This window comes from Blastomyces dermatitidis (assembly GCF_000003525.1).
Source record: "Blastomyces dermatitidis ER-3 genomic scaffold supercont1.7, whole genome shotgun sequence".
Lineage (NCBI taxonomy): Eukaryota > Fungi > Ascomycota > Eurotiomycetes > Onygenales > Ajellomycetaceae > Blastomyces > Blastomyces dermatitidis.
In genome coordinates this window covers 2,689,756-2,712,296 of record NW_025544780.1, presented here as the reverse complement: position 1 = coordinate 2,712,296, position 22,541 = coordinate 2,689,756, and the positions used below count along the sequence as shown (strand labels likewise).

The 22,541-nt window shown below is 46.9% G+C and overlaps 8 protein-coding genes across 8 annotated transcripts; 5 read left to right on the top strand and 3 right to left on the bottom strand.

The window, feature by feature from the left end:
• Nucleotides 1–284: 284 nt before the first annotated feature.
• BDCG_06900 (lysyl oxidase-like protein 2/3/4) lies at nt 285–2,956 on the bottom strand. Its single transcript, XM_045422656.1, has 4 exons — nt 2,064–2,956; nt 1,937–1,974; nt 1,457–1,845; nt 285–1,397 (listed from the first exon to the last, which is right to left on the bottom strand). The coding sequence occupies exons 1-4, from the start codon at nt 2,331–2,333 to the stop codon at nt 436–438; spliced, it is 1,659 nt and encodes a 552-aa protein (XP_045278249.1). The 5' UTR covers nt 2,334–2,956; the 3' UTR covers nt 285–435.
• A 200-nt stretch (nt 2,957–3,156) lies between these two features.
• Nucleotides 3,157–5,874, bottom strand: BDCG_06899 (homeobox transcription factor). Its single transcript, XM_045422655.1, has 3 exons — nt 5,216–5,874; nt 4,979–5,090; nt 3,157–4,913 (listed from the first exon to the last, which is right to left on the bottom strand). Exons 1-3 carry the CDS (start codon nt 5,392–5,394, stop codon nt 3,480–3,482), a joined length of 1,725 nt encoding a protein of 574 aa, XP_045278248.1. The 5' UTR covers nt 5,395–5,874; the 3' UTR covers nt 3,157–3,479.
• BDCG_06898 (uncharacterized protein) lies at nt 3,329–9,169 on the top strand. The gene is made up of 5 exons (XM_045422654.1): nt 3,329–3,417; nt 3,491–3,818; nt 3,893–7,643; nt 7,740–8,334; nt 8,513–9,169. The coding sequence occupies exons 3-5, from the start codon at nt 7,503–7,505 to the stop codon at nt 8,575–8,577; spliced, it is 801 nt and encodes a 266-aa protein (XP_045278247.1). The 5' UTR covers nt 3,329–3,417; nt 3,491–3,818; nt 3,893–7,502; the 3' UTR covers nt 8,578–9,169.
• Nucleotides 9,170–9,185: 16 nt separating this feature from the next.
• BDCG_06897 (FAD binding domain-containing protein) lies at nt 9,186–11,074 on the top strand (the record flags this gene model as incomplete). Its single annotated transcript, XM_045422653.1, has 3 exons — nt 9,186–9,789; nt 9,853–9,914; nt 9,987–11,074. The coding sequence occupies 3 exons, from the start codon at nt 9,186–9,188 to the stop codon at nt 10,923–10,925; spliced, it is 1,605 nt and encodes a 534-aa protein (XP_045278246.1). The 3' UTR covers nt 10,926–11,074.
• Nucleotides 11,075–12,830: 1,756 nt separating this feature from the next.
• On the top strand, nt 12,831–14,946 carry BDCG_06895 (uncharacterized protein). The gene is made up of 2 exons (XM_045422652.1): nt 12,831–13,476; nt 13,550–14,946. Exons 1-2 carry the CDS (start codon nt 13,386–13,388, stop codon nt 14,260–14,262), a joined length of 804 nt encoding a protein of 267 aa, XP_045278245.1. The 5' UTR covers nt 12,831–13,385; the 3' UTR covers nt 14,263–14,946.
• BDCG_06893 (cell division cycle 14) lies at nt 14,907–20,092 on the bottom strand. The gene is made up of 3 exons (XM_045422650.1): nt 19,519–20,092; nt 18,888–19,425; nt 14,907–18,814 (listed from the first exon to the last, which is right to left on the bottom strand). The coding sequence occupies exons 1-3, from the start codon at nt 19,565–19,567 to the stop codon at nt 17,554–17,556; spliced, it is 1,848 nt and encodes a 615-aa protein (XP_045278243.1). The 5' UTR covers nt 19,568–20,092; the 3' UTR covers nt 14,907–17,553.
• BDCG_06894 (uncharacterized protein) lies at nt 15,474–16,558 on the top strand. Its single transcript, XM_045422651.1, has 2 exons — nt 15,474–15,887; nt 16,024–16,558. Exons 1-2 carry the CDS (start codon nt 15,509–15,511, stop codon nt 16,335–16,337), a joined length of 693 nt encoding a protein of 230 aa, XP_045278244.1. The 5' UTR covers nt 15,474–15,508; the 3' UTR covers nt 16,338–16,558.
• Nucleotides 20,093–20,813: 721 nt separating the features above from the next.
• Nucleotides 20,814–22,507, top strand: BDCG_06892 (uncharacterized protein). Its single transcript, XM_045422649.1, has 3 exons — nt 20,814–20,921; nt 21,128–21,640; nt 21,717–22,507. Exons 2-3 carry the CDS (start codon nt 21,606–21,608, stop codon nt 22,171–22,173), a joined length of 492 nt encoding a protein of 163 aa, XP_045278242.1. The 5' UTR covers nt 20,814–20,921; nt 21,128–21,605; the 3' UTR covers nt 22,174–22,507.
• The last annotated feature ends 34 nt before the right edge of the window (nt 22,508–22,541 follow it).

Below are 22,541 nucleotides of genomic sequence, written 5' to 3'. Positions count from 1 at the left end.
ATAGTTAGATTTAACACGCTATTTCCCATTCTTCATGTAGACTCTCTGACCTTAGGTTAGGATAAGTCCGGGCAAGCATAGTGAGTGACTTAATTACCTTAAATGTGTTCTGTAGGGAGTCTCCATGATCAGAATATACTATTAATGAGGAACATTCGTCAAATCGCTGTATATAATTGGTTTCTAAGTAAGTGTAATGTGTATAATTCAGTTTCTATCAGCCAGATATATATGTATAGATGTATATGTGTGCTCAATAGTAAGTACCAAAAACGAAAAATAAAAAAAAACATGGCCACAAGCAAAGGTACCGAAATTGACCTAGCTATCCCGTCCCGGAAAATCACCAATACCCACACAAACTAGAAATATCCCCACTTAAACCCATTCACGACCTCAAAAGCAATCTAACCCCGGCAACCCGCCAGCTCCCCGCTATCCACCGGTACCTGTTCCAGCTAAGAACTCACAAATCCGACCCGCAACCGCCTCCCCGCTCCAATAAGCCCCCGACGTCGTCCCCAACCCCACAAACGGCGCCGTATGCTCGCCCGCAAACCACACCCCGCGCTCAACACCCATGCCCTCGCGCATAATCTCAATATCGCGATCCCCCTGCTCCAACCCGACCTGGAAATTCGAGTAGCTGCCGTTCCCCGCCCAGGGGTCCTTTTGCCACTGCGTGGCGAGGACGGCAGTTGGATGACAATTGGGCGACGAGGGGTCGTAGCCTGGTAGGCGAGAGTAGAAGGGGTGCAGGAAAGTGTTAATTGTGTCGTGGTATTCCTTTGAGGAGGGGGGCATGGCGTGGATTTGGGAGACGAGATGGGTGGCGGAGGGGCCGTAGAGGTAGAAGAGGAGGGTTGGGTGGGCAAATGGGCTGGGAAGGGCGGAGAGGGAGACGCATTGTTGGTTCCAGAAGGGGGTGGTGACTGGGTGGTTTGTGTAGGTGGGGGAGAGGAATTCGGTGAACGGGGAGATTTCGGGAAGTGGGGTTTGGGATTTTTGGAGGGCTGATAGGGGGTGTTTTGTGCTGGTGGTGGGGCCCGTGGTTGGTTGTTGTTCCCAGAAAGCGGAGGGGAAGTGGATGTAGACCTTTTCTAGTTGGCCGTATGAGATGTTGTCGATGGCCTTGGAGAGATGGGCTGGCAGGGCCGGTTGGAAGACGGATTTATTTTGCTTGAGCCAGCCGAGGGGGAACGTGGTTACCAGCTCATCAAAGACATATTGGGTCCCCGTTGATGTCGTAACACTAACTTGGTGGTTCGTACCCGAAACTCGGGGTTTTGCTTCAACTTTGACCACAGGGTCATTGAGATGGACTTCAGCGCGTTTGAGTGCAGCGGCAGCTACTGAGTCGACGATTTTCTTATATGTGGATGCCACAAAAAGATTGGCTAGGCAAAGGCAGTTAGTTAAATCGGTTGGAAGATAGAAAGGTCGGGGGAAAACATACTCCCTTCTAAACACTCTTCCAGAAAGAAGAATCTCAAGCTCTGTCTATCAATTGGAGACCCAATGTATGAACCCCATAATTTCGACAGCTCAATGCATTTTTCCTTCTCAACTTCCGAAAACTCTGCTTTTTCCAGCTGCTCCTTAATAAAGTCAAAGAGGCTCTTGTCTGCTGGAATGATTTCTTTGTTCAGACGACTATATTCATATGCATCTTCCACAGTCGTCCATATAAAGTCTGAAATCCTTGCTATCAGTCTCCCATCCAGAGGCTCTCCGGATGTATCAATAACATTTTGCAAACCACCCCATGCATGGGTAATAGTTTTTGAACTGTTACTGAGATCTGCGATGGGATTGTTTTGTGTCCCATGTATCCAGTTTGGTCCACTGTAGACAAGACGTTAGCATCCGTCATTTTCTTCAAAAAAAAAAAAAAAAAAAAAAAAAAAAAAAAAGATTGAGACTGTGCCACTCTTACACATCCACTTCATACTTGCCAACGTCGCTTTGGCATACCTAGTATGTAATAGAAGATCAGAATTATGCCCACCTGTGTAACTAAAGAGAAGGAAAAGGAAAAATATTAAAAAAAAATATTTTCATACGCGACCGCCAATTCGATTCCTAGCTTCGAGGATAGTTACTCGAAAGCCAGTATCAAGTAGAACATCTGCACATCTCAAGCCCGCGAGGCCCGCACCGACAATTCCCACGTGCGGGGTCCTGTGCATGGTGGAGGGGCTAGTGAAACCCTTTCTATGTTTAGGCAGACCCGCTGTGGAATGTAGGCTCTGGCAGAGAGGAAGATCCAAGGTTAGAGGGGATATCTGGAGCCATTTTGCGGATTTCGATAGACCGTTAGCTCTGCATTCCATGGTAGAAGCTTATGTGGAGGATTCAGTCGGGGTGGCAAAGTTATTAATGATAGTAGGGATATGTATAAGGATCCTGTCCTCAGCTTAAACCGAGATCTTTCAATATAAGAGGAAACCGGAAAGACAGGTACAACAAAAAACTCGAAGACGAGTATGCAAAAGTTTCTAGGTATTTGTTGGGCACTACAAAGCATATATGTAAATCAAGTGGTTGAGCTGGGTGGCTAGAACATCGAGTAACATAAGCTGTTCCATAGCTTGTTCCGCGAACGCCGCCAATGAGAGCTTAAAGCTCATGATGAACACTTTTTTCGCTGTCAGATGACCGAGAGAACGGGGCAGGACATGAGAGAACATAGAAAATTAGAGCAGGAAAATAGTTCAAAAACGAATAGCGCTTCAAGCTTATTTCGCAAAATAGTAGAAAAAATAAGCCCTCGAAGATTTCTCTGTTATTGCAAGTTGATTGATACGGGGCGGGACACAGGAAACATGCGAGAGGCGCGGGGACCGCAAGGGCTAGGATGTGGCTCAAAGATGAAGCTGCCGGAACGGCCCATCCAGCCATATTGGAAACCATCCCATGGAGGGTTACTTACAGGAACAGGGCGTTGAATCGCTGGCGGCAACTGATTCCAGCTGCCCGCTCGTAAGCAGGTGGAAGCAGGCGATAAACTTCCAAAAGTAGGGTAGCCACGCAGATTCATTAAGCGGCGGGGCCTGGCCGGCTGGGGACCACGTTTCCGACGGCGAGGTCAAAGCAAGGTGTGGGTTACTGCAGAAGCCGGTTCTGCAGGTGGTTGATGCTGTGTTGTATTTTTGCTTTTTCTTTTTTTTTTTTTTTGTTTGTGAAACAAGCTGGTAACTATGCGAAAGAAGTTGATTCATAGCAAATTTGGAAGATGCCGTCAGGTATGCTGAGTTACCAATGATGGGCCGCGAGCTTGCAGTAGCGGAGGACGGAGCGAGCAAAATATAGTCCACTTATTATTAACCAGACTCTCTCATCTATAAAACATGGCCGTTATTGTGCAGCATTAAAACCACGCCTTCCAGAGAACGCCAACAAAATCAAAGTCCAAGGGTAGTTATATAATTCTAGCCAAAAAAAAATAAGTTTCCATTCCGTTGATCAACCATGATTAACTATTTCCAAGCACCCTGGCTCAAAGACAGCAAACCCTGGATGCAATCCAGATCTTCATCCTGACTGAGCCGGGATATTTCGCCCAGCTCCCCATAAGATTTTTCAGTTCCATCATCTGCATCCTCTGAAGTAGTATTGGGGTTGGGATTAAGAAGTCGGCCTTGATAGCCCCGCTGCGTCTTGTTAGAGCCCGTTACTTGTCGATTGCTAGTATTCTGGATTTGGTTGGGTTTCTGGAGTACTCCACGGCGGGCCTTCTGTTTGTTAGAAGGCGCCCGCCTTGCTGCGGACATTTGAGTGCCCGGAATCCAATTTTCTTTATCTGAGTCGCCTGTGTGGTAATCCATGGCTCCCTCTCCCACTCCCATCTTGGATGTCGATACTTTGTGACCAGTTTCTAAACGAGCTAAAGAAGACATTGCCCGTGACAGCTTTTTACGCTTCCCTTCAGGTTCTTCGGTGAGCGGCAAGGTGTTGGGGAGATTGGTTCGTGGCATCAAGGCCTTGCGCCCATGACCTAAGTCGGATTTTCGGCGACTTAGTTTCACACTTCGAGACGTGGATGACAAAAGACTGCTTTTTGACCCCTGCAACGCAGTTCGAGCATCGGTATCACAATAAAGTTCCCAGTTACGGGAGTCACGAGATCTACCAAATGGCTTAGGATCTTGTTGTTCCTTTATCCCCTTCAGCGCGCCGAGGGGAAAAGCGCTGATGCTCCTTCGCAGTCCTCCAAAAGCAGGTCGGGTATTGTGGAATAGAGACGTGCGGTTCTTTATAGGGGATTCTTCATTCGCAGCTCTAATTAGAGCCTCACCATCCGCAGACATGGAAATTCGAATGGAGTCCAATGGTTTTTGTGGCGACGGGGTGTTTTCCCCTTCCTTGCGAACCACTGCCTCCCCGTCGAAAGACAATGATATGCGCAGGGGAGGGGGTATAAATGTGCTTGAAGTCGGCGGGCTGTATTTGTTTGTGTTTGGAGCCTCAGGCTCAGACCTGGACCGTTTCCTGCTGATCGACTCGATGTGGAGTTTTTCGTTTATCAGTGTTGCACTGCCTTCTTTGCTCCCACCTGTTGACTCTTTCTGTTTGCCAACCTCGACATGTGTTTCTTCGTGCTGAGATAAAACGGTTGTCTGTGAATTGCTCGTTTGAGAACTAAAGGCTGCCCCATACAAATCCGCCATTGGCGACCTATATGAGCTACCTGGCGATATACATATGTACTCGCGTCTCGCGTCAGTGCTGATTTGACCACCAGTTCCCTGACCAGCCTTGGGCAACTGAGAGGACTGGCTCTTAGGGTTCGTGGGATTGTCGCCATTGGACGTGTCCTGATCTGAACCGGAGGATTTGGGCGCTCTGAGATCTTCTTGATTGAGTGGTTTGGATCTCCGTCGGTCATTTTGCCGTCGATTTTGGAACCAGATCTTCATCAAAGGAACGCGTTAGACCTCTGGTCTCCCGAGAAACATAATACGTCCTCGAACCATACCTGAACCTCTTTCTCGCCCAGTGAAACGCTGTTGACGATCTCAGCCCTCGTTGCCCTGTCTGGTTTTGGATTCCGTTGATATTCCGCTTCGAGAATCTTTTGGTCATCAGGACTACAACGTGAAATTAGCATCTGAATTGGCAAAGACCACACAAGTTGGAGACGAGATGGGAACGGGCTATATATAGAGCCCTCAAGTATCACGTAGAAAGCTTGGGTATATAGGGACGGAAATACCTTGTCCTTCGACGCTTCTGCCGCGCCAGGGCCTTGTTATCTACTTTGGGAGGTAGATTTTGTGTTAAAGACTTCTGGGAATGGACGAGGAATGCGTAATTGTTATTCGTGGAGTCTCCCGCCGGCGGCCCCGTAGAAGGATTTACGCCAGCCGGTGATGGCTGCGCGGGATCGCTCATCTTGGTGGGAGAGGATAGGGCACAATTGATCACCCGTTGAATATCTTTGCACAGGAATTGTGTCTCCGCGTGCAGAAATTTGACGTGATAAATGCACGCTACGAGGAGAGAAGCGGAGGAGGAGAGGAGAGCGGAGACGACGAGAAGTGGTAGGTATGGTGCAGGGCGCAGGTGGTTCTGATATTGCTCGCGTCGCGCTGTGGACGCGGAGGGTGCACGGGCGTCATCCAGGTTGCAGCGGGTTGTTTCGCCGGACTGGTTGGGTTGGCGTCGCTTAAATCGCTGTAAATAACTAGCGGGGGAGGATATCAACCGTCAAAAAATAAGAAACCTATTATTCATCTTCTCCAGCCTCTCTTTTGTCTTCTTCCATACGATAATGTTTTACTGCCTAGTAAACCATGGAGAAGAATGGCAATGTTTTTTATCACCCCCGTTTGCCAGTGTTTGGACACTAGAATCTTACACGATCCAGTATTCTAGACAGAATCCTACGTAGTACATTGACGGGAAACAGAAACGGACCCGGCAAACTTTGACTCTAAAAGCCATACGTTCCGGCATAATCAGATCAACTCTACTTCATTCCCTAAAACACAACGTTCGTCCCCGCCGTCTTCCTCAACGATCCCGCGATTAAACGCGTTTAACGCGATCCCGCCAGGACGAGCACGGACGCGGAGTCACGTGGTATCGTTCCGCGCCAGTATCACAGATTCCGCCAGAACTCACTTCCGAGTCAGACAACAGGCAACAACACCCCATTTATCAATTCAGCATGTCAATACCCGCCACCGCCTGTCAGCCCGGGATTTGGGAAATCAATCAGCTGGCGAACAGGAGATGCAGGGTGGGAACTCTGTATGACACCCGTTCGAGCCCAGTTCGCCTCTCCCCACATGGATTCTGCATCCTGCTGCAAAGCGCATGGCTCTCCTTCTGCAGTGATTACCACCATGAATGGAGGATACAAGTTGCCGGGATCACTGTTCTGCAGATTCTACTGCTGCCTTGAGCTTTTTATTTTCTTCTTTCATCCCACAAGGCACAATCCTTTTGGAAATGGGTATCATCTGCCAACCCACCCATTAACCCGCCTTGCAAGAGCCCAGTTTATGACAGATACACCGTAGAGACCTACGTTGTGCTTTCTCAACCTCCCTTACGATGCCTATTTCATTTCCCGCCCTCATCTTTTGGGATCGCGCAGGCCTTGATTGCCTACACACGGTCTATTTCCAATTTCAGCATCCCTTGCGGCATTTAGACTGCGGCTCTACTGCATATGCCCTATATCCCCCATACCCTATCCATGCTCAAAGATCCTGCATGACGTTGTTGCTATGGTGGGCCCCATTGCGCCGCTCACGGATTGGTCAGTCAGCCTGTCGAATATCAAGGGATCCCCATGCTTGGGGGTATGGAACCAACCAGCATCCAGTGAAGGACGTCCATTCATTGACATTAATTTTTCCTGTACTTTTAAACTTTGCTCTTCTATCCGGGAGAGACTATTTATTTCCATTGTATTGGGTATAAAATATTTCATGCAGCGTTCTAGCTGCTACTTGAGAAAGACCTAGTAATCACGTTTGGCCAAACGTCAGGGAGGGCTTACTATTTCATTGGCCATACATCCATAGTAGGATGATGGACATGTTTATCTGAGAAATCATGATGCAATACTGACGAAAGTCTGTGCTTGACCAAATATGATACATCCTACTTCTACACGAAGATTGGCTAGCTGAAGTCTTGATGGAGCTTTGCTCTTATGTCCTTTGTTTCTTTCACACAGTTTTAACCATCCTAGCACAATTATGCCCACGCTACCCTCTGAGGAAAATTTTCACTACATGATCACAGGACGTTGATTTGTTTACCGATTGCGCTCCAAACCTCCGCCTCTCCTCCCCAGAGTCATAGGGTGAACTTTTGGTTGATGCCCATGGGCAAGCTATGCACCTCGGAGACACTGGAACCTGGGACACACGGAACTGCCGCTCAAGAAACTGTTTGCAGATGAGGAAAAGCGCCGCATACTTTGACTCCAAGCGGCCGGCACTCTTGCATCCTCATGTCTATTTATACCACCTCCCCCTTGGATCATGTATTTTCAAACTCGCTCATTTCACACACAGTTTGACCATGATGAAGGTAGCAATCGCTGGGACCAGTGGGCTCGCCCAATACATTGCCCACTACATCTCGACGCAAACGTACCACCAATTTACTTCCTTTCCCGATATGTATGTACAGAAATGCAGTACTCAAAACGGCCCTACTCAACCCGACTACCCCCTAAAATCTTTCTTACTGAATAAGCTAATGATCCCATTTTCCAGAGCAACCCAGGCCTCGCAGCGAAAGGCTGGCAAGTACTGGAAGTTGACTACAGCAATAGCAGTAGCCTTCGATATGCCCTAACAGGAATCGATACAGTCATCTCAACCATATCAGGAGAAGCCGAGATAGCCCTCATTGATGCCGCCGCCCATGTCCACGTCCGGCGCTTCGTCCCTTCAGAATTTGAAGGCCCGCCATCCATGCGTCCAGCCGGTAACGTCCTAGACCGCGGAAACGAAAATAGCCTCGCCCTCCTGCAATACTACGAACAGTACGGTATGCAGTACGCAGTTTTCGCCTGCGGTATCTTCTACGAACGCTTTGCGCCAGGAGGCATGGCAGCGTTTCAACTTGGTAAGGGTACGTATATAGATGGTGAGGGGGAATATCTCATGAATATCCGCATGATGAAGGCTGAGATTCCTTATTTTAATGTTTTGGGGGCGCCCGTGGTCGTGTGTATGACTTCCGCTCAGGATTTGGCAAGGTATATTGTTGCAGCGCTGGATTTGCCGCAGTGGACGACGGAGTTTAGAGTATGTGGCCGCCGGATGACGCTGGGTGACATTGTAAAGGAGGCGGAGATCATACGAGGTGAGTTTTCTTTTCTTTTCTTTCTTTTTTTTTTCTGTTTTTGACTTCTCCCATTTTATTTTATCCCGTTTATTGGCTTGCTCTATGATACATATGCACGCCGTGTTTACTTTCATATAATGCAAAGCTTCTGGTGATCTGCTGCATCAATGGCGGCTGACCCACCTGCTACCACTAGTCAACGTCAGCCCGCAGAAGTTCCGACACTGGCTCCACGCCGCGTGGACTCCAGCATTGCAGTAGCATGCGCGCACTCATTTAAAGCACTGCTGCCCCCAAGTGGATCATATCTGGCACTGATCTCAACTTCAATGTATTATTTTTGAATATTGCTTATTTGTCACACTTAGATATTTCTAATTTTACAAATCAGCGATGATTTTATTTAATGATATTTAGTCACACCCAGCTCTCACATCGCAGGTGTTTCTTTCGCGCTTAAACCGCGACCTGTGGATTCCCTTTGTTGCTGTTCCTTTGTTGTCTATCGCAGGTAATCCCAGAAGAGCGAATACACCTTCGGGGAAATTACCACCTGTTTATTTATCCCATTCATGAGAGGTTGGCATTTACGAATAAACCTTTTAGGGCTAGCCCTGATTATTATTTTTCGTGCTATGACTGTCACTTGCGGCGGTTGGAGGGTCAAGGTCAACGCATTGAGAAAACGAAAGGGGACGAAATCCACAGCTTGCTTTAACTTAGGAAAATGCCTTTCTCTGCCTGATCCCTTGTGCGCGCCAACCACCCAATGTTTTCCCACCTTCAAATTTTCACCCGCAAAGGAAAACTGTGCTTCCATTTCCAATAAGAATATATATATATATATATTGTCGATCACATTTCTAGTGATGAGGTCAAGCTGCTATTCTGCACTCGTATCGATTCTGCTGGGTTGGCATAGCTTGGCCTTCAAATCACCAGATATCCACCCCAGCAGTCCCCCAGTCTCCCAAGATGATCCTCTTGAAAAGGTGCCGAGCTTCCCTAAATTTAACGAGACGAATGCCATCCCCCGCCGATGTGAGCTTGCGTGCTCTTATCTTTCCAAGACATACGCGGACACAGTTGCATTCCCGGGGAGCGACAAATACAGCCGGTTCCAAACGAGCTTTTGGTCTCAGCAGCAGTCAAAAGTTAGTCCAATGTGTATTTTCCGCCCCGAAAACGTCAAACAAGTATCCTTCGCTATGTTTGTAAATACAGAAATCAACTGCACATTTGCCGTCCGAAGTGGTGGACACGCTACGTTCCCCGGCGCATCCAATATCCAAGATGGCATGACCTTCGATATGCAAGCCATTAACGAGATCACAATATCCCCAGATGGCAAGACTGCAGTTCTGGGAACGGGGAATACGTGGTATGATGTATATAAAACTTTGGAGGTCAATAATATGACAGCTGTGGGCGCGTCTGCCGCCGACGTAGGAGTTGGAGGCCACATCCTCGGAGGTGAGTGTCAACAAGCAACAAGGCTTTTTTCGAAGCCGAAAACCCACTAAGGCATTATTGAAGGTGGCATCTCCCTTTTGTCCAATATGTACGGTTGGGGTTGTAACAACGTTATAAACTATGAGGTTAGCATTTAATTCCCAGCGCATGGCGTCTCAGATATAGTGTGGCATTAACCCAGACTTTCTGCCTTGTAGATCATCGGCGCCCATGGCGGAATTCTCAATGTTGATGCTGAGCGACCAGAAATGTTTTTCGCACTGTGTGGAGGGGGGAACAATTTTGGAATCGTAACCAGGTTCACCGTGAAGATATACCCTCAGAGTCTGATGTGGCAAGGGGTGCGAGGGTTCAGTATTCATCAAAAACGCGTTGTTCTGGATGCATACGTGAGCCTTGGGAGGAATATCAATAAGGACCCCAGGAGCAGCAATCATCTTACAGCTTTTACCGTTACCAGCGACGCTGAAAGGATCAGTGTCTACCTTGAGAATGCGGATGGGATTCCCTATCCTGCAATCTTCGATGAGGTGAAAGCTATACCCACTATTTTTGCAACGTCGAAAGTCCAATATATGTCCGAAATCACAAAAACTCTGGAAAATGAAGCCCCATCTGGGTTACGAAATACACACTGGACGTACACGTTTAAATTGGACGCTTGGCTTGTAGGGTTCGTAACGGATACGTTTCTTGCGGCGATCCAGCCCGTCAGGAATATCAGTGGTATCATCGCTGACTGCAGGTTCCAAACCCTCACCGAATCTATGTTGTTACACATGAAAGGAAAAGTATTTGGTCTATCATCTGAAGGCGGACCATATACCCTGCTCCTCCTTTCCGCAACGTGGTCCGATGAAGCTGATGACAAGATGATCTATCGGGCCTTCTCAGACATGCTACAGGCAATCAAGGAGGAAGCGAAGCAATCCGGTTTACATGTTGATTACCTCTTCATGAACTATGCGAGCCAGTTCCAGGATGTGATTTCCAGTTATGGAGCTGAGAATGTCCAGCGGCTAAGGGTGGCTTCGTACAACGATGATCCTGAAGGGTTTCTCGAGAGACTGCAACCGGGGTATTTCAAATTGAATGGCAGTGCGCCAGCAAAAATGCGAGAAGATGGATTAAATTAGTCAACAACGATTGCTGTTTTCAGGGTCTTGTCGATGACGGGTTCGAAATGTTGAACTAGACTAAAAATGATAATTATGATCTCTGAAGTTATGTATGGGAGGACGATTCTTGTGCATATTGCTTCAAATATCAATAATTCACTACCTATGACAGAAACAATCAACTAATCCGCAAGTATATTGACTTTTCTAAGATATTGGTGACTTTCACACTTCAACACTTGCCAGAGCAAATGCGTAGCTGATTAAAGCATAGCTTCATCTAGGCTTCAAGCCCATCCATTGGAACTCCAACCAACCTGTTCTCATTTCAGAATTTCGGACTGCCATTCGCTGATTATCCAATTAAGTCCATCAACGCAGTCTTGTTCTATCTTGTGGGATACTTCCAAATGGGGCGCATACACCCAAAAGACGTGCGGTAGGTCCTTGACCCTAAATTAGCATACCATTTGCAAGAATCAAGGTAGTAATATTAATATACTTCCTAAAACTTAGACTAGACATCAACTCCAGCGTTTGTCAACCCTTTTACATAACAAAGAGCATCGTCTCTCAGAATATCGATACCGTAAAATTGGACAAATGTTTGTGGTAGGCTAGGAAGATTTCCCCAGAGCGGATAGGCGAGAGGGTTCATTTTCCGGAACACCGAAGAGATCTTGGGGTGTGCAATGCCACTGCAATTAGCCTCCACGTATATCCTATAGGACGATCAGCGAGGGGTGAATTGATATTTCCTTCCCATGGCCGTTCTTCATGTCCTCCCTACACAGACGTCCTGGGCAATCTAATTCTGGAGCCCATGATTGATGCATATCCCTAAACTGAGGTGGTATACCATTTATCCGCACCATAGACGGTGACTGGATTGCGAAGGACAACGCCAGATACAGTCCAGGTTGGAGTCTCTTGTGTTTTCATATGAGCCGTAGCCAGCTGGGACACTATGGCAGCTAAATGCCCCCAGACGAAGTACCAGCAATAACGAAGTTGGCAGGCCCCGCATAACAAGGTACATGTACATGTACATACGATGGTCGCGATATTTTCTGTGATGTTCAAAAAGCTATCCCATGCATCATGGATTGGTGTCGGATACGGATTCTCCGGAGCAAGCCGATATGCAACGCTAATTACCCCCGTGGAACATTCAATTACCATGCACCTACACAATACTAGGGTCATTGTTCACTATTAGCTACCACATTCAAACAAAAGCAAATCAGATAATCCCACACAGGGGCAAGAGCACAGCCCACCAGAGCGCTACCATGATAGACTACCACTACTAGCCGATTCCGGGGCCGATTGCTATCGTATATCCTGATTGGAATATTTGCTTCATCTCTAGCTCTCACGGTGGAGAATTGCTAACAACTGCCTCTCTTCCTGAATTGACAGCTGGCTGCGTTCAAACTCGAGCCATTCCCGGTTTAATGTCGGCATTTTTGGGAGGTCTATCCTGTTTATTCGATTATAATCCTTAAATTATCAACTTGTCTTGTATCTCCAGCATTTTTGCATTGCTTGAAGAAGAATACTTTCCCCTCCCTCTACCAATGGAGAAGAGTCCTGCCATGCTAAACTCCTCCAGGCAGCAGTAAAATGAAGAAGAATACGAACTTGTCATAGGGTGGAGGAGCGTTGCTACCCGGGATATTCTCTCGTCGCAAAAGGGTCACCGAAGCCACCACAATATGTTCATCATTTTACATCGCATGTAGTCTCATGCATTATTAGACGTTCCTTCGCTAACTTCACAACCTCCCATACCCATGTCTTAGCCGATTGGCAACAAAAGCCTGTTCTCTGGTACTTAGCCAGCCATGGCCATGATTCTAACAGGGAACGAGTTTTCCATCTTTGCATGTCTTTCATAGGACGTAAATGAAATAAGATAACGGTAAAACTCTGTTCATCGTCACGTAGAATATCCATCTATCTTTCGGTCCGTCGCTAGGATTCGGCAGAGAACTTTTAGACTCTCGGCAATCGGCAAACCTTGACTTTTAGCCGATCTCACAATTTACCGTGACGTCATTCTCAACTTTTCTCAAAGCTCATGTAAACTTCGCAAAGCATACTCGCTATGGTTCTAAGATAAATGAGCTCAAATCTTAATAGTTTTAAGTTTATCATGTCTTCACCTACTCCCCAGACCACTACCAATACTATATAGGGTTTCGAACAGCTAAACCGCGCGCGAAGCATAAACGGAGCACAACCGTGGAAGATGGAAATTTCATAGATATAGACCCAAAAGTGTTAATTTCCCTGGCAAATGTTAATACCCTTGCTTTAAACTCAACTGCGAGCAGTTTTATAGGCATCTTATTCCCTGATCTCGGGGATATCAAATGAGAATCCTCTTCAAATGTCCTTTTGTCCGCCTTGGTTTCTAAACAGCTCCCACCAGACCGTAAATTCCTGAACATAATTTTCGATTATACCGCAAAAATGAGCCTGTCTAACAGCGACTATTACCCGGACTCCAGTCCAGCAAGCGAAGAGGCAAGGCTGCTTCTTCCCGTTGTTCGGCCTATTCCATGTATGTATATCGGTAGCTCCGTCTGCAATAGTGGGTATCTAGATAACTAGCTGATTGTTACCTAAATGTTTAGTTATGTCGCCTGATATTGACGCTCCACGAATGTGTGCGTATGCGCGGCACGCTTCTTCAGCCGTAAGAGAAACCGAGCCACTCATCAGAAGCCATCACCCGTCGTTAAAAGAGAGCAAGGTCGTCTTTGTATGCGACAAAATGGGCACCGCAACTTGGATTATTCCTCATACTGCTGAAGCCAGTCGCTACGATGGTACAGAAGCCGCAGGGAGGAAAATCAAGGTCCTTTCCCCGGTCAGAGATGGGTTCCTTTGGCTCTCAAAGGATTTGGATTTCTACGGGTGGTTCTTCAACATCATCGACTGTGGACGGATTCTACAGTTAGATGAACTTGCGGAAATACGACAGTTCTTTACAGGCGCAGTGACAGCTGTTGCGCTTTCTAGGCGGCTCATCGTGGTCACTTTCCCCACCAAAGAGGCCATCCAGGCTTGCTGGGTAGCCAGAGTCGCCGAGAAAGTCGGTCAGCAGATCAGACTATATGATGATGAATATAACAAAGACGACATCATTTTTGAGTTAAAGTCTAGCAATGACACCGGAGCTATTGACCGACAGAAAAACAGAGCCGTACGATTGCGTTTTCCCGCCGGCGGGGGTATTATTGTCGTTGTTCCTGAAGAACTACTCCAAAATCGGAATATCGTACCCTTGGCAAATGGAGAAAATATTTTTACGTCTTTCATCCACCGCTTCTTTAGGACTACTTAATCATCCTACGACGTGGCAAATAGTTCGACTAATAATAACCTGACATACGATTATGTTAAAGCACTCCGACTATGTGCGCCCTCGAACAAGGGAAGAGTGGTGGCTGTGACACAGTTGCAACGGCGGCCCCTCGCAATAACTTAATGGATCAAAGAAATTGGCCGACTTATATCATGCCTAATGCGCCTGCGACGGATGAGGGCAATTATTACCTGCACGTATTATGTTTAACATTCCTCGTTCGATGATGAAGGCCTCAGGAGGGAAAGGGACAGGAGAGTGAGTGATGCTGAAGGTAAAACTGGATCAAGTTTTCAAAAAAAAAAAAAAAAAAAAAAAAAAAAAAAAGAAAAGAAAAGAAAAGAAAAGAAACTAAGGTACATCCTGTCTTTTGAAGCATTTGTTAAAATCATGTACTGGTATCATGCCACACACCATCACTCCAGGATCTCAGTTTAGCAGTTTGGGAATAGTCAAAAGTTGTTAGAGAAGATATCAATTCAGTTCAATCTGCTCTTCTAGCTGAAATTTTAAACAATGGCTTTGATGTTTTCACCTGTTGTATGTTCTGTACAGTTAAAACAATACTGTTCTCTTTTATTTTTTAAACATGAAACTGAAAGAAAGATGTATGATCTCTTGTAGCTACCAAGTGACTTAATGGCAAAGAGAATATTTCCGAAACAAAGGCGACATGGGATAAAAGGTCAAAGAACAACATACAGTCCTTATTGCCAGCTACCGAAAGGCAAAACTCGAAAATAAGCAAGCAACACGATAGCTAGGGAATATCCCTTGCATGGCTTCACCGGGTTGAATCGTTTTAGACCGATCACTCGCGACTGGTATAGGCAGTTTGAAACACTCGTTACTCACATCATTCAGCAGCTCTCCTCTCCGTGGAAATTCAGCGGATTTCTTCAAGAGATGGCGACTTTCAGTGAATGCTTTGTCCGCTCGATAGAACATGTTCAACTTCAAGAGAAGAGCGTCGACGACGACAGCCACGCTTCACGTCACCCTTTATATAAAACACATCTAGGGATATATAAATGCCTTTCACTTTCCCCAAGTTCTATCAGGGGAAAAGATTTTCATTAGCCATATATCCATAAATCTCTACTTCATAAAAACTCCACATTTACATGAGGTCCTGCCAGTTACACATTTGAGAAGAAACTCAACAATCTTGCCACGAAAACACGATAAGAAAGAAAAACAAAAACAAACCAAACGCTACTCAATCATGCATCTAAATCTTCTCTCAACCACCCTCCTGCTCTCGCTCCACCTCATAACCGCCCATGCTGACTGCTTCGACGACCCACCAGCTGACCAACAAGCAGACACCCCCAAAACCGACAACGGCGCCGACAAAAATGTGATGATCGAAATACTAAAGATCATCGCACCCAGGTCCGCCCGGGAGCCTTGCGTCGACCTCAAGGATGCCTCGGGTGAATGTCGCAGCGCAGCGCAAGCGGTGGGACCTATTCTGAATTCCTTCAAGAGGTACAAGATCGAATCCGCAGCCGAGAAGGCAGCGCTGCTAAGTTTGATGGCGTATGAAACGGCAGAGTTTGCATATAGGAGAAGTCATTTCCCCGTGACGGCGGGGCAGGGAAGTATGTTTTACTCTTCATTTTTCCATATCCGACCTTCCCCCTTTTGTGTATCCCATTCTCCGCGACAAAGCATAGTAGCCAATCAAGGAAGTAAAGAGAGAAGCATGAAAATAGCCAGCTAACGTCAGAAACCCAGCACGAAACATGCAAGTTGCCGAGAACAACGCCAAATACGCCGAATCCCTCGACGAGATCAAGGATGAGCTAGCAAAGGTCAAGGGCGACAAGGACGCAGTCCTGAACCTCCTCCTCAAAAGCGATGACCACGACTTTGGGTCCGCAGCATGGTTTATGGTCAACCAATGCTCACCGGAAGTGCGGAAAGGGCTGCAGTCTGGTTCCCAGGAAGGGTGGGAGAAATATTTGACGAGATGTGTATGGACGGAGGTTACCGACCAGAGAAGGGATTATTGGAAGCGGGCGAAGACGGCTATGGATTTGAATGGGTGAATGCGGCCGCAGGCACATACATATCCGGAATGAATGGAGCGGTTCCAAGTGTGGAGTTTGAATTTTTGAATTTTTGGGCTGGGACTACTGCTGATTTGTCGATTGGATATCAAACTCATAGAAAAATATCTTTTACAGCGTGTACCATCAAGCAAAGAATCTGTTTTCAGGGGAAAATATGCATCCGCTTCAAGAACATCACCATAGAGGAATCATTTCCTTTCCATGTCATGTATATCTTCAAACCTTTGAGCATCCATCCATGGATCTTTCCCGAATCCCTTCTCGGTAAACAAATTAGCGCCAGCCGAAGTGGAGATTCCCGTCTTGGCATTTTACTAGCCGCCTTGTCCCGCCCCACTAAGCGCCAAGCGTCAACTTTATATCTAAGAATGAGCAGCAACGCTTTCAGAAACGAAGGAGAAAAAAAGAGAGAGAGGAAAATAAGACAGAAAAATCAGAAGCCGTAGAAAGAAGCCACCATCAATCAGCCCATACAGTACAAGTACAAGTACGTGTACATTAATCGCCACCACTTCAAACACCTAGCCTTTCTCCTACTCTTCTTCTCTAGCTTGTCTCACGTTTTTAACACAGGACGATTATAACCTAAAATAAAGATCACGAAAAACTTTCACAAGGAGAAATTAAGTCATTATCGTCAAGCAAATACCCGTTCCCCTTAGCCATTCGAACAAACAAACATCGGTATCTCCCCCCCAACAGCATGGCTACCGGAAACCACAACAACTAATATATCATCATCGCCATAAAATAATATCATCACTATTAAAAAACAAATCCATCAATCAATCAACCAATCAATCAAATCCATGAAGAATCCTCTTCGTTATTTATATATATGAAAAAGAAAAAAAAAAAAGTTTAATAAACAAGGCAACAACAGCAACCGAACCCAGGCAACATTCAACACAACAGGAAAAGGGGTAAAATCATAAAACTCCAAACAACAACGCCTTGCCAGCAAAGCCACAAATGCAGTTCAGTTAGTTGCAGCCGTTAAAAAAAAAAAAAAAGAAGAGCTCAAAAACGGGAATTGCAAGCTGTGATCTGTACAAATAACGGACAGGTAAGTTTAGAAGTAGAGTTGGCTGGTTGGTGGGTGGCCATCGATGTAGCGACGGGCAGGTCCGAATATAGAGTGATCCCAAAGGCAAGCGTATATAATATCCCAGCACATGCATATCCCACATCATTATTTCAACCTAGTCGCTGTCCCCGCGCTCCCAATCCGCCCACTATGCTTTCGCACCCCCTTATCCGCTGTCTTGCCATCTAGTCCCCGCCGCGGGCTGCCGCGAACCTTGCCTACGCCCAATATCCCGCTCCCACTCTTAGCAACAGGCGAGCTCTTCGGCTGGCTCGAGACAACCGCGCCGTCCGCATAGTTCTCCACGTCTTCATGGATACTCAGACTCACAGTAGCGGAATGGCTCGTTGACCGCTGCTGGGATGGTGATACCGGTGTTCGCGACGAGGCCCGTCTGGCAAGCATCTGCAGTTGAAGTTCCTCCTCGCTCTCGCTATTACTATTATGTTCCACCAATTTACGGAGGCTACCCTCCCTCTTTGGTCCATTCTTTGAAGCACTTGCCTCCACTCCCGCCTCGTTTCCTAATCCTGTAGATACAGCACGTGCATAAGGGTGGTGCCTTTCTTTCCGGTGTGATTTGCGTGGTTGTCCCGGCGTGGGAGCAGGAAGGGTATCATCAGCGTAGCCAGACGCTTCATTGTTATCAATCTCACCCAGAGCATGTCGTTTTGGGTGGCTAGGATTGGGTGGGGTGGCTGTTTGCCCATTGCTGCTTACTATGCGCTGTTGTTTTTGTGAAGCCCTGCCGGGTGTTGTTGGGTTTGCCAGGGCTAGTTTCTCCTTGAAGCAGTCCTCAAACCACCATTCCCGGAAACTGCCTTGGTTCAGGTGAAGCCAATGTTGTTGAGGTCCGACGACCATTCCTGGTCTCATGAACCGCATGAAAGCAATAACCTCATTGGCTGTGAAACCATGGCGATAAATCAGATATGCCCCAATCAGACAGCCTGTGCGACCCAACCCCGCCTTACAATGCACCGCTATTCCTTTTTTCTTATGGATCATGTCATGAGCGATCTTGATGAACCGTCGGACCAGAGTGAGGGGCGGACAAGTCCCATCCTCAAAAATCATATCAATATGGCTAATCCCCATCGCGGTGAAATTCGACGGGCTATATAGCTCTGAATTTAATCTAACGACCAGGCCGATATTCCGAGACGAAAAGTGAGAGAGGATATTCTTGAAAGGTTCGGGTAGATCAGAAACAAGCACTTCGGTTATGGTTGAAGGCAAGGCCGCAAATTCCGGTGTGTTTTGCGGGATTGGGGCAATCGGCTGATGTTGTGGGGATGCAAATGCGAGGAAGTCTGGAGTAATCCAGTTGAAGTCTCCCATGTCCACCCGCTCGAATTTTTCATACCTAAACCAAAACCACGCCAATTAGACCGGAGAATACAACAAGGACAACATCAGCCAAAGGTAGAGAGACTCACTCTTCCAGACTAAAATCCTTCAGCCCGCAAAGCCCTTCCTCCTTCGCCTTCCACACCCCATACACCACATCCTGAATTGTCAAGCCAAAATCTGCCTGACTATATCCCGCGTCTCTAAAAGGCATATACGGGGGGTCTGCCTGTGCAATGGGTGCCAGAGCCAAATGAGGCGGCCAGGATTGTATCAGGACCATATAGCATGCAACTAAGCAAGCGGCATTGGCGCGGCTCCTAGAATCAGGCTTGCTCCAGAAGACCACTGGCCGATCGTTATTTGCGGGGTCACCTAATATCTCATGGAAGTAGACAGCAAAACGGTACAGGTGACCGATGTGCAGCGGGCCAAAATCGGCATGAAAGGCGTTGTAAAGAAGCTTGTCATCAACCGTGAAATATACGGGGGGGTTCTTGGGGCCGGAGACGGAAGATCCTCCATGAACCCTAGAAGACCTCTTGCTTGGAGACTTTGGTTGCTTAGGGTACGGGAAAGGGGCGTATTCGCTTGGTTGGCGGGTATAGGATGCGAGATACAGCCGGTCTACAAATTGAAGTTAGTATGGCATGCCTTATTATTTGTTTTATTTTTTGTATTTTTTTATTTTTTGGGTGTCGAGAAAAACACGGAGCGTACCTTGGATATACTCAATCACCTGACCATAGGATCCCGTCATACAAGGCATCTTAGGAGCCGATTGGGAGGCTTGGGGGAAGACAAAGGTTGTTTTCTTGAATTAAAAATGGTGCTCGTATGTCCACGGCTTCAGAGTCGCAAAAAATGATACAATTGAGCAAGAGAATGACAACGGAGAAAGAATATACAGCCCGTGGCAAAAAGGGGAGAAGGGAAGAATAGGATGAGCACTCGTGTGTCAGAGGGGCATGATCCTCAATGGGTTCTTTTTCTTTTTCTTTTTCTTTTTCCTTTTTTTATTTTGGTAGTGATAAGAGAGGTGATATGTTTAGGTTGACGGGGACAGGGCTAACAATGCTTCCACGAGGTATGATAAAGCCGTGATAGAGACGAGGAGGGAGGGAGGACAGGAGAGCAGTCCTGGAGCATAGAGATGGGGAGAGACGAGAGACAAGGCAGAGAAGTTGTTCGAGCGTCGTGGTGCAGGTGGTTGAAGTCAGAGAAAACGGTTGTCCGTCTGGTCTGCGATGGTCCAGCACCGATCATAATAATAATATAATAATAAAGGCGGCGCTTGCTGCCATGTTGTTGTGGTGGGCGCCCGATCGGGTTTGGCGCCCGCGCGTTGGCAGGGCAACGATACCTAATCGGAACTAGTGCGGATTTGTCACAGGTTCCGCGGCAAAAGCAAAACAAAGCAAACACACAACCACAAGCCCTTTTTAATTTCTTATTACCACAGGGACAGGACAGTTCGCAGACTCAAAACAATAACAATCATAATCATAATCATAATATTAATATTAATAGAATTTTTAGCTGGCCGTTACTATGGTCAACTTACAATCTGAATGGACTGGCAACCTTGACTCCATAAGGCTTAGCCGGGGTTGCCAGAGCACATTTGCATATACAATATATACAGCGTAGGAAGTGCGCTTGCGGGTTGACAGACGTCAGAAAGACTTCGAGCACGACGCCGAGCTGAGTAATACAGCCTACATGGGACATTGTACTGTACAACCTGATACAACAATTTCTTCAAGGGCGATGCAACGTTCGTTGCGGCTCAGCGTTGAGTCCTTGTAATACCTGGCGAGTTTGCTATTCAGAGCCAATCTCTCTCTCGTCCCGCATCTCCTCAATGCGTGGTCTTAATGTCTTACAGCTTTGGAATCGAGAGGGGCTCTTGACATAAGTGAGCAGTATCAGCGAATATCATTGACTGACTGATGCCCAGAGAATACAGCGTAACATCTGGCTTTTGCCTACGGTGCATTTTTGGCCGCAAAACAACGGCTTAAAGATACACTGAATAATGCAGAATTGTTGATGCTCATGATCCTATTTTGGCCATGCATGTGCTTCCAAGGTTCGCCTTGATGCCAGCTGATAATAGACAGGTAAGGAGGTGATCTCTTGCAATGTGGGCAGCATCCCAAACCCCGTGAGGCTCCAAAATCAATAGTTATATATATGTATTTTTTCCCCGCTTGCACAGAAATGTCTGAGTAGTATCATTACAGACGGAATACTTCTTAGAAACCCTTCATTTCAATACTGTATCTAACTACTTACATTGTTATCATCCTAAGGGAGAAAATTGCAGTATCAAAAATTAACGGATAAAAAAAAACCAGAATGCCCGCGAAAGTCTATTTCTCGCCCACCGCAAAGCGTCTGGAAGCGGCAGTGGAAAAGCTTGGTATATTTACCCCCCCACCCATAAGAGGTTCATCAACTATCAGTCTGTCATCGACCACCACTGCATCCAGCAGCTCAGCACAAACTCTTCTTTATAATACAACAGAAAAACAAATTGGAGAAATTCACTGCACAGATATTTAGCTTAATATTTTATTTACGTACGCCAAGTTCTTCCCTCCACCCACTCGATCCTACTCACAACGCCACCACCACACTTCTTAGCCGGCGCAAACAGCACTCCCCCAAGACCTCAAAGAATGGATCAAAGCTTTCGAATATAGAAACCAATAAAGCAACCTCCTTAATTCGATAAATAAAGGAAATAGCAGCCAGATCATATCTTAGCCAATATCCCCGCTTATCTATCAAACCTCCCCGCCATGACGACCCTCGACTCCGAATTCCCTTACTCCCTGTACGAAGTGCACCCGTTCCCTCACGGGACACCACCTTACGTGCCACCCGCTAACAAATCCTATACAAAACTACAGAACAATCTCCCTCCCCCTCCCCACCCACCGCCTTGCCTCCGCGGCCCTCCGCACTTTACAAGTCGATGCCGAACTCTCCCCGCTCGTCCGCCGCACATTCCGGCTCACGAGGCCGCAGCCACCACAATTGCAAAGCCGGGCAGAGGCGCAAGTACAATCGGATTCGCAAATACTTCCCTCTTCACCTCCCACGACCAATAGTGCTGCTACTACCGCTCTTACCGAGCCACAGCCCATCTCGACACAGACACCAGCCACCCGCGAAGACGAAAAGGGGCTGAGGGAAGCTAGAGGAGACGAGGAAGAACGAACAGTGCTGCAGACAGAGTATCGAGCGACGACGAATCGGATGCTGCGGGTGGCGGTGAATGGGTTCATGGAGAGCTTAGGGGTTGTGCTGGGGGTGATGGAGGAGCTGGACGTGGATGTTTTGAAGGGGGAATTGGGAGCTGCATAATAGCTACTTGGGTAATTTTTATGACGAGGTGAGGTTCCTTGGGATATGGAGAGACGATATACGGCAAAATACTGGGTGTATGATCAAGATGGTGATGGGGTTTTTGTTGTCGTACATTTATATCCTCCCAAAATAAATACCCGTGCAGAGACTGCTACGATAATTTACTCTGGCTCTTTAAGCTTTAAATATACCTGTGAGGCTGTGACCTACTCTTGCACTGTGCAAGACCTCCTTCATATTATTATTACATTGATATAACCAACCCACAATGGAACTCGTAGCAGCAATATTTGCCACGTTTGCCACATTTACCTTGTTTGTAGCGTTTGTCCGGTTTGCACACGAATCACGTGGCAAATCTGCTG